The sequence below is a fragment of the Eleutherodactylus coqui genome, chromosome 1, assembly GCF_035609145.1.
Source record: "Eleutherodactylus coqui strain aEleCoq1 chromosome 1, aEleCoq1.hap1, whole genome shotgun sequence".
In the NCBI taxonomy this organism is placed as follows: Eukaryota; Metazoa; Chordata; class Amphibia; order Anura; family Eleutherodactylidae; genus Eleutherodactylus; species Eleutherodactylus coqui.
The window spans coordinates 530,037,187-530,048,411 of record NC_089837.1 but is presented as its reverse complement, the minus strand read 5'-3'; the positions used below and the strand labels follow the sequence as shown (position 1 = coordinate 530,048,411).

General features: G+C 46.7%; 1 protein-coding gene across 1 annotated transcript; it reads left to right on the top strand.

The window, feature by feature from the left end:
- The first annotated feature begins 315 nt into the window (after positions 1–315).
- On the top strand, positions 316–7,741 carry LOC136615225 (folate receptor alpha-like). Its single transcript, XM_066594154.1, has 5 exons — positions 316–367; positions 1,792–1,927; positions 5,254–5,442; positions 6,677–6,812; positions 7,224–7,741. The coding sequence occupies exons 2-5, from the start codon at positions 1,796–1,798 to the stop codon at positions 7,499–7,501; spliced, it is 735 nt and encodes a 244-aa protein (XP_066450251.1). The 5' UTR covers positions 316–367; positions 1,792–1,795; the 3' UTR covers positions 7,502–7,741.
- The last annotated feature ends 3,484 nt before the right edge of the window (positions 7,742–11,225 follow it).

Here is an 11,225-nt window from a genome sequence, read left to right as displayed (position 1 = left end):
CTGCAGGTGATTGCGCCTCCTGCACTGTTCTGCAGGTGATTGCGCCCTCTGCACTGTTCTGCAAGTGATTGCGCCTCCTGCACTGTTCTGCAGGTGATTGCGCCTCCTGCACTGTTCTGCAGGTAATTGCGCCTCCTGCACTGTTCTGCAGGTAATTGCGCCTCCTGCACTGATTTGCAGATGATTGCACCCCCTGTGCTGCAGGTGAGTATCCCGCTGGCGGTGAAGACTCATGCAGCTTGCACTTTGCCCCCAGGAGGAGGCGGTGAGGATCTCCTGTTTTTTCTCCAGTCTGCAAATCCTAGTGGAGATAAAAGCAGCTCCACCTGATCCCCCCGATCTGACCACCACCTACCTGCCCATAGTGGTAAGTACGCACCACTGAGTGGTCACAAGCCCCTGCAGTAGAGGCGAGGCGAGGCGAGGCGAGGCGGGGCGTGGCGAGGCGTCTGGCTACAGATGTTGCGTTAGGGCCCAGAAGCTACAAGTTTTATCCTGCCTTTTTTGCTCTATTTATCGCTTGACCGATATGTCACCATTATGGCCACCTGTGCGCAATACGGAGCATATATATATATATATATATACCTCTTTCGGTGAGCCCTAAGGGTTTATTCACGGGCGTATTTGTGCACTGCATTAGAGTGAAAAGAATCCATTGACTTAAATGGGTTTGTTCGCGCAATTTTAAGTCACGTCAAAAAAATATGTAGCGTGTGCTCCTCTGGGCAGCACGGGGGTCTAAACTAGTCCAGAGAAGTAAATAGTTAGTCGTTCTCCCTGCGTCCAAATGACATCGCTGGGGATTTCCTGCACAAAAAGGAACGCAATCAGCGCAACGAACCCAGCGAATAGTTTGTCTGTGACTGCGCTGCCCGTGTGAATGAGCCCCTCCAGAAGGAAGCAAGATGCAAACAAGTACAATCGCTGTACAAGGAAAAGTTCTGGAACTTTCTAATAAACTTTCGTGAGTTCAAAAGAGCTCTGCCTGCTGTCAGTGAATGGCAACAATGTAACCTATAGTCAGATTCCTGTAGACGCCTGATGCTTCTCACAGCTGTGGGCTGTTACAATGTATCACTCCAGACCAGTGTTCCCAACCTCCAGGCCTCAGCGCCCCCAACAGGTCGTGTCTTCAGGATCTCCTATACTATAGTAAGAACACCAGTGGAATGTCTGAGGACCGACAATAATTACATCACCGGTGCGATATACTGAGGAGATCCTGAAGACATGACCTGTTGGGGGTCCGGAGGATGGGAGGTGGGAAACGCTGGTCTAGACTATCTCTGTGTCCCAAACCCGTCAGTAGCACAAGTCTGTCTCCTCTCTTGAGTTTATGTTTTCGCTGCATTAATACATTGTAGAAGTCTTTAAACTGGAGCAAACCCCCAAGTAAAGGGGATGCAGAGCTGGCGGATGTACCAGGCGCCCAAGGGACCCTCCACCCTCTCAGAGGTCACCAGTGTTATAAATGGCACGTGGTGGGGGCGGGGTCCTGGCACAGACTTTTATGGTGTCTATGGCTGTAAACAAAAAAATTAACCTTATTCACTAACTGCAAGCAGAGATCTTGAAAATGCTGAAAAGCAGCCGATTGGTTGCAAAACTTCTTACACCCTGATAATACTTGTATAACAGAAGGTCCTCGGGTTGTCATGACTTCTTCATGTAAAGCAGAAACTTCCTGAACTTAACTAATTATCAGTAAGAACCTAATGAGCAACACCAGAGCCTAGAATGATCGGCTGATAGAATCCGGAACATACTGATATATGTTCATCACCCTAGAACCATGCTGCGCTGCATCCTCCTCCTCACCGCTGTATCCTTATTGTACGCTGCCAAAGAGGACTTTATGGATGTGTGCATAAATGGTACACACCAGAAGACTAAACCAGGGCCCGAAGATAAGTTGCATGGTCAGGTGAGAGAATATAACTACTATAATACTGCCCCCTATGTACAAGAATATAACTACTATAATACCGCCCACTATGTACAAGAATATTACTACTATAATACTGCCCCCTATGTACAAGAATATAACTACAATAACACTGCCCCCTATGTACAAGAATATAACTACTATAATACTGCTCCTATGTACAAGAATATAACTACTATAATACTGCCCCCTATGTACAAGAATATAACTACTATAATACTGCCCCCTATGTACAAGAATATAACTACTATAATACTGCCCCCTATGTACAAGAATATAACTACTATAATACTACCCCCTATGTACAAGAATATAGCTACTATAATACTGCCTCCTATGTACAAGAATATAACTACTATAATACTGCCCCCTATGTACAAGAATATAACTACTATAATACTGCCTCCTATGTACAAGAATATAACTACTATAATACTGCTCCTATGTACAAGAGAATAACTACTATAATACTGCTCCTATGTACAAGAGAATAACTACTATAATACTGCCTCCTATGTACAAGGATATAACTAATATAATACTGCCTCCTATGTACAAGAATATAACTACTATAATACTGCCTCCTATGTACAAGAATATAACTACTATAATACTGCCCCCTATGTACAAGAATATAACTACTATAATACAGCCCCCTATGTACAAGAATATAACTACTATAATACTGCCCCCTATGTACAAGAATATAACTACTATAATAGTGCCTCCTATGTACAAGAATATAACTACTATAATACTGCCTCCTATGTACAAGAATATAACTACTATAATACTGCCTCCTATGTACAAGAATATAACTACTATAATACAGCCCCCTATGTACAAGAATATAACTACTATAATACTGCCCCCTATGTACCAGAATATAACTACTATAATACTGCCCCCTATGTACAAGAATATAACTACTATAATACTGCCCCCTATGTACAAGAATATAACTACTATAATACTGCTCCCTATGTACAAGAATATAACTACTATAATACTGCCCCCTATGTACCAGAATATAACTACTATAATACTGCCCCCTATGTACAAGAATATAACTACTATAATACTGCCCCCTATGTACAAGAATATAACTACTATAATACTGCTCCCTATGTACAAGAATATAACTACTATAATACTGCCCCCTAGGTACAAGAATATAACTACTATAATACTGCTCACTATGTACAAGAATATAACTACTATAATACTGCCCCCTAGGTACAAGAATATAACTACTATAATACTGCCTCCTATATACAAGAATATAACTACTATAATACTGCCCCCTATGTACAAGAATATATCTACTATAATACTGCCCCCTGTGTACAAGAATATAACTACTATAATACTGCCTCCTATGTACAAGAATATAACTACTATAATACTGCTCCTATGTACAAGAATATAACTACTATAATACTGCTCCTATGTACAAGAATATAACTACTATAATACTGTCCCCCTATGTACAAGAATATAACTACTATAATACTGCCCCCTATGTACAAGAATATAACTACTATAATACTGCCCCCTATGTACAAGAATATAACTACTATAATACTGCCCCCTATGTACAAGAATATAACTACTATAATACTGCCCTCTATGTACAAGAATATAACTACTATAATACTGCCCCCTATGTACAAGAATATAACTACTATAATACTGCCCCCTATGTACAAGAATATAACTACTATAATACTGCCCCCTATGTACAAGAATATAACTACTATAATACTGCCCCCTATGTACAAGAATATAACTACTATAATACTGTCCCCCTATGTACAAGAATATAACTACTATAATACTGCTCCCTATGTACAAGAATATAACTACTATAATACTGCTCCCTATGTACAAGAATATAACTACTATAATACTGCCTCCTATGTACAAGAATATAACTACTATAATACTGCTCCCTATGTACAAGAATATAACTACTATAATACTGCCTCCTATGTACAAGAATATAACTACTATAATACTGCCCCTATGTACAAGAATATAACTACTATAATACTGCCCACTATGTACAAGAATATAACTACTATAATACTGCCCCTATGTACAAGAATATAACTACTATAATACTGCCCCTATGTACAAGAATATAACTACTATAATACTGCCCCTATGTACAAGAATATAACTACTGTAATACTGCCCCCTATGTACAAGAATATAACTACTATAATACTGCCCCTCTATGTACAAGAATATAACTACTATAATACTGCCTACTATGTACAAGAATATAACTACTATAATACTGCTCCTATGTACAAGAATATAACTACTATAATACTGCTCCTATGTACAAGAATATAACTACTATAATACTGCTACTATGTACAAGAATATAACTACTATAATACTGCCCCCTATGTATAAGAATATAACTACTATAATATTGCTCCTATGTACAAGAATATAACTACTATAATACTGCCTCCTATGTACAAGAATATAACTACTATAATACTGCCTCCTATGTACAAGAATATAACTACTATAATACTGCCCCCTACGTACAAGAATATAACTACTATAATACTGCTCCTATGTACAAGAATATAACTACTATAATATCGCCCCCTATGTACAAGAATATAACTACTATAATACTATCCCTATGTACAAGAATATAATTACTATAATACTGCCCCTATGTACAAGAATATAACTACTATAATACTGCCCCCTATGTACAAGGATATAACTACTATAATACTGCCTCCTATGTACAAGAATATAACTACTATAATACTGCCCCCTATGTACAAGAATATAACTACTATAATACTGCCCCCTATGTACAAGAATATAACTGCTATAATACTGCCCCCTATGTACAAGAATATAACTACTATAATACTGCCCCCTATATACAAGAATATAACTACTATAATACTGCCTCCTATGTACAAGAATCTAACTACTATAATACTGCCCCTATGTACAAGAATATAACTACTATAATACTGCCCCCTACGTACAAGAATATAACTACTATAATACTGCCCCTATGTACAGGAATATAACTACTATAATACTGCCCCCTATGTACAAGAATATAACTACTATAATACTGCCCCCTATGTACAAGAATATAACTACTATAATACTGCCCCCTATGTACAAGAATATAACTACTATAATACTGCTCTCTATGTACGAGAATTTCAGATGCTGCTGATGTGATATTTGGTGCTGCTTTGGCAGTGATTGGAGTCTTGTCTATTCAGTTGCTCCTGATTGGTCTCTATCTTTAGTGCACTCCGTGGAAGCTGAAGTCCTGCTGCACTACAAGCACCTCTGAAGCTGCCCACCAGGACCAGTCCTTCCTGTATAACTTTAACTGGGATCACTGCGGCACCATGTCTGAGCAGTGCAAGACGCACTTCATCCAGGACACGTGTTTCTACGAGTGCTCCCCGAACCTGGGGCCCTGGATTGTGCAGGTGAGAAGGGGGTCTATTGGGGGACGTCTCCAGCTGTGTCCCCTGGTGGTGCGGAGCTCCAGAACCTCCTACCTCTTCCAGCAAAGCTGCAGTCCCAGTTATTGTGGTAAATCATTGGTTCCACCAGTCACATCCAGAGCTGCAGTCACAATGAAGGCTGTTGTTGGGAATCAGTTGTGACACTACGGGGTTAATTTGCTGCGCTGTATTTCAGGAGGTGTTTAACTGTATGGCGAATAGTACATCTCCCACAATGCACCACAGCTCTCTACAGACCCTTTCAATGGGGCTAATTGACGTTGGGCCGTAACGTAAGGGAATGGTAAAGCAGTATGTTCAGCTGTCGTAGCAGCAGAATTGTAAATGCAGCTCTGGATGCAACTACACGATTTACTCCTTCCCGCCCAGGATGTACAGTTTCTATGAATGGGCATATACTTGCAGGCTTAGAAGCTGGAGCTGACTAGGACTGGCAGCGGGCCTCCTGCTGTATCAGCGGGGATGGGTGATAATACTGATCCTCACTGTTAACCCCTTAAAGTGCAGCAATCGCTGTTGGTTATCAGCCGTCACCATGTAATCGTGCAGAGCTGACAGGTTGCCATAGCAATCAGATGACAGACAATAAGGTCCTGTGGTCTGTCTGAGAAGTGATAATGCATTGCAATACAGAGGTACTGCAGTGTTTGGTGCAGCAATCATAGCGTCACAGGTTCAAGTCCCCTACAAGGACAAAAAAAATCTTTATTTTTTTTGTGCACTTTGCTTTCTTTACGTTTTTGGGTTTTGTTTTTTTTTGTTTTTTTCTTCATTTCTCACTCCGCCATCCAGAAAAAAACCTTCCAGTCCTCAGAGCTCCGCCCACAGGAAAATAGGTTAGGGGATTTGGAATGCAGCAATTTAAAAAAAAAACCAAAATAACTTTGCCGTAATCTTACCAACCCGCAGGAAAAAAATGTATCGTGATGTTTGTTCTGCGCAATTAATGCTGTATAACAAAACTAACCAAAAAATGGTACCAATTAAAAAACAAAAAAGAACTACTACAGCTCGCCCCGCAAGAAGCCAGCCCGTGTACGGCCGTGTGGGCGGAAAAATAGAGATGAAAATCCCCCTAAAATTGTTGTCCTTATGGCCAAAATAGGTGGCGTCACTAAGGGGTTAAATAGTGCAGTTCAATTGTGAGTTCAGCTCTGGAGGTGACTGCAGTAGTTGCTCTCTTTGGCTTGTACAGGCGGACCAGCAGTGGAGGAAGGAGCGGATCCTGGACGTCCCGCTGTGTAAGGAGGACTGCGAGGCCTGGTACAACGACTGCAGCGCCGACTACACCTGCAAGGACAACTGGCACAAGGGCTGGAACTGGACGTCGGGTGAGTGAGCCCTCCGAGGCCATGAGTGGCGCTGCCGAGCCACCGCTGTAATGTCCGTGACCGCCTTATCCTGTATGTACGCGGGCAGGTTCTGCGCACTGCGAGATGTACAAAACTTGCACAGAAGTGGAACTTTTTTTTTTCTTCAGTGTGCGAGTTTTCTCTGCTGTGCGATTTGGCGCAGAGCTGTCCCGCTGCCTGCTGCTGCGCGTTAAGATTCGCACGTACGGACGCGATTCATACGGTGAAGCGTTTTTAATTTAATTATTTTTTACAGTCTTCCTGTTGACTAAACTTGAATTTTCTCACTCGCAGTGAAAATCACATTTTTCAAGTTCCTCAGCCCGATCTTGTGCCGCTCCGTATAAATGCCGCCTTAAAGCTGTAGCTCCCACTTTACTCCCTTCACAGGAACCAATGAATGCCCGCTGGGGACGTCGTGCCGCAAGTTCACCGCCGTCTTCCCGTCAGCCAGCGACTTCTGTGAGAAGGTCTGGACTAATTCCTACAAGTTCACGGAGTCCACGCGGGGCAGCGGCCGCTGCATGCAGCTCTGGTTCCAGAATGATGATGTCACCCCCAACGTCAGAGTGGCGGAGTACTACGCCGCTGTCAAGGGCTCCGCCCACTCCCTTCGCTTGGCGCTGCTCATGATGCTGGTGCCTCTCTTCACACTGTTGGCATTGTAATGTGGGGGAACCCAAGACCCCTCCGTGTATCACTGCTTGCAGGAACTGACTGCGCCTCTCTGCTGCCGCCCTGCTGGATGGAGTCATGTCTGCCACAGAACTTCATACCATTAATTCCACTATTAATTATTGTGTCTGCACCTAATACAGATGGAATGTATCTCGATGGTAACAGTGTAACGGCTTGGTTTTTTTTTGCACTCGATGATGTTTATTAAAGGGCCATAGCCACTAATAAAATGGTGTCCGTGGGGTGAAATATGCTGTTGGCTCACTAAGCGGAGGGTGCGGGCCGCTGCGGAGGCAGTACTTCCTATCCACAAACAGTGGCTCTGGGAGCGCTATTACACCGCTGACTTTCCCGCACGACTTCTGTGCATTGCGGATGCGTGGGAACAAGCGTATTATTGTGAATGTGTCCTTTCACACGTTCGGTTTTCCAGCTTGCAGCGATGCTGTAAGGGGGAAGCATGCGGTGTGCCCTGTTTGTGGGTGATACTGGATATTATTGCTGTGGACCAAATAAATTGCGTGGCCCTCGTGGACGCTGCGGCCGCACAGGTGAGGCTATTTTTATTTTTTTCTTTTCCATCATGCATTTGCTGACGCCTGAGAATCGCCGACGCGGTGCTGCGAGGGGGATCTGATTCTTGTGCGCTGCATCACACAGAGCGCGGAGTCTAGATCACACGGACTGATTGTCCCCCTTCTCTTCGTTAGGCCTCATGTCCATGGGCGGATCGGATCCGTATGCGAGAGTCTGCAGTGGGATCTGACCCTGGCTGCGGACACTGCGCTAAACCGTCTGGGTCTGTGGATGTAGGCGGAAGCCTAGCCAGCGCTTTGGCGCGCATGCTCAGAACCTCTTCCTTTTTTTTTTTTTTTTAATTCCTGCTTTCCTGTGGAATCCACGGCCGGTCTGCAATTCAGTTGTGTCTGGTCCGTGGATCAAATAGCGGATTATTATTTTTTTTCTTCTATAATAGCCGTCTACAAATATCTGAAGGGCTGTCACAGTGCAGAGGGATCAGCCCTATTCTCATCTGCACAAGGAAAGACTAGAAGCAATGGGATGAAACTGAGAGGGAGGAGATACAGATTAGATATTAGACAGTGAGGGGGATCGATGAGTGGAACAGGTTGCCACTGGAGGTGGGGAGTTCTCCTTCAATGGAAGTCTTTAGAGGTCGCAGTGCTCCCAACAGGTCATGTTTTCAGGATCTCCTCAGTATCGGTCATGTACTTATTGTCGGTCCTCAGACCTTGCCACCGATGTAATTACTATAGGATATCCTGAAGACATGACCTGTTGGGGGCGCTGAGGACTGGAGGTGGGAAACAGCTGCCTGGGGTGACTTAGTGAGCCTGCACTGAGCAGGGAGACCCAACGCCCCCCGGGGGTCCTTCCAACGCCCCCCGGGGGTCCTTCCAACGCCCCCCGGGGGTCCTTCCAACGCCCCCCGGGGGTCCTTCCAACGCCCCCCGGGGGTCCTTCCAACGCCCCCCGGGGGTCCTTCCAACGCCCCCCGGGGGTCCTTCCAACGCCCCCCGGGGGTCCTTCCAACGCCCCCCGGGGGTCCTTCCAACGCCCCCCGGGGGTCCTTCCAACGCCCCCCGGGGGTCCTTCCAACGCCCCCCGGGGGTCCTTCCAACGCCCCCCGGGGGTCCTTCCAACGCCCCCCTTCTATGTTCCCCTAATGGCTCCTCAGGTCTCAGTCACACAAATATGAACCCTGTCCGTGTGAACGGAGTCCTACACATAAGATGTTTTCGCACATAGAACATGCCGCGGGTTGCTTACCGCCGTGCCCATCTCCCTGCGCACTCACATCACAGCGCCATTGTTTTTAATGGGAGGATCCTCGCAAGCGCCTGCCGCGGCTGTGACATCCGGAGAGGCCGGTCCCCCGCAGTGACAGAGGGCTGTACTCCCATGACAACGCCTCGCGCCCTCCGCGAATCCACATAAATGGCGTGGGAGATGAGGGGCGGGATCCACGTGGTGCGCTGCGGATTGGGTTGTGACGTTTTCTGCACCGTGTGGATAAGTTGGTTTTCTCATTGCGCCCGTGTAGCTTGTAGTGCAGACGTGCCCCCTACGGGCACGGACCCTGAAGCCCCTCTCACACGAGCGCTTCGTATGTGTGGCATGAACCATGCTTTTTTGCGCATACATCAGCGCACTTTACCGTCCGCAGGGCACGTTTATTAGAGCGCTGCAAACAGACGCGCTGAGTGAGATGGCTAATTAGACTAATGAGCTTCAGAGCGCCGGAGGATTGCAATGTCACAGAAGCGATGCCATTTTTTATTACAAACACTTCACACGTTGGCCAGCGCCCTATCACCCGATGTTCTCAGCGCGATATCGCCCTCGCCCGTGTGCGTGCAGCCGTACTGCACTGAGGTACAAGGTCCCGGCGCAGCGACAGCCCAATGTGATAATACACTGCAGTGCCTGTTATCTCGGTGTAATGGTTAACCAGCAGTTATTGGAGGCAAAGGCCAGCGGAGTACAGTGGCCTCTGCTGCCCTCTAGTGGCCACCTGCAGACCTGCATACACTAAGGGATATGGTGGCTGATGGTGACTTCAGAGCTTTCTGCAGCCTATGAAGTGTGTGCTGCGCATCTCCCGGCGCGGTGGGGGGTCGCGCTCACACGGGCGGCTGTGTCTCACGTATTCGGCTGATTTCACACAGCTGAGAAAATCGCCCAAGATTAGTGCGGTGCGAGACGGAGAATGCGAACTCCATTCTGTTGAACGGGGTTGTATACATGCGCCATTCTTTAGTTGCGGCATGTCCGCTCTTTAGGCGCGCCTTTGCATCGCAGCACTTATTGTTTTCAGTGGGGCCGGCAGCAGCAGCGCATCGGGGGGGAGGGGCCCGCGGTGCGATACCAGGTTTCCCATTGAAAACAATTGGAGAAACTCCGAGGATCGCTACTTCCCCAAGGTGATGCCCGACTGCGCCGACTGCAACAGCCAGCGGTGCTTCCGTTGGCGGCCAGCAGGGTGTCGGCCGCACGTGGTTTTCATCCGTCACAGTGGGACTGCTAATGATCACTGGGCGCTTCAGCTCGGCCACGTTTGACGGTCCCATTGACATGGATGGTGCGGCTGCCCTCCCTCCGGGACGTGCGGGGACCCCGCTCTCAGAAGCTTTGGGGGTCTCGCACCCTGGCAGTTCTCCTCTATGATGTAGATAGGCGATGACTCCTCTGCCCGGTACGTCCGGGGTCCTCCGCTAGGCCGGATGGAGCCGGGTCTATATGGTGACATATTCTATGGCTGCGGCTGAACAAGGACACACAGACTCCTCACATCTCCTCTGCGGCCCCGAGCGACCAATCACAGCGCAGCTTACATTTTACCCCAGCAGGTTCCGAAATATAAGCTGTGCTGTGATTGGTTGGTTGGGGCAGCAAAAGAAATGGGGCCTCACAACCACCACCATCCTCCTCAGGGAGCCTGCTGTGAGTTGTGGTGCACAGAGGCCAAACCACTAACCTAACGCCGCCACACGTAGGGCAGGCGCTGACCGCCCCTTTCATACCCTCCATTTAACAGCATTGGACTCCTTCGGCCTTCACAACGGCAGCCATTCATCGTGGCGTAGATCCCGTGAGGGGATAAAACCGTTCTGCAGGAATGTCGGCCCCTGCGGACAGGAAGCTTCTCGTAGTTGCTGTAGATTAGATGGCGGTGCTGACATGTTTTGTCCG

Bases quoted from the DNA above. Each gene is read 5' to 3' on its own strand.
- LOC136615225 (XM_066594154.1), top strand. From the start codon at position 1,796: ATGCTGCGCTGCATCCTCCTCCTCACCGCTGTATCCTTATTGTACGCT. The intron at 1,928-5,253 runs GTGAGAGAATAT...CTCTATCTTTAG, and splicing joins AAGATAAGTTGCATGGTCAG to TGCACTCCGTGGAAGCTGAA. The intron at 6,813-7,223 runs GTGAGTGAGCCC...CTCCCTTCACAG, and splicing joins GGGCTGGAACTGGACGTCGG to GAACCAATGAATGCCCGCTG.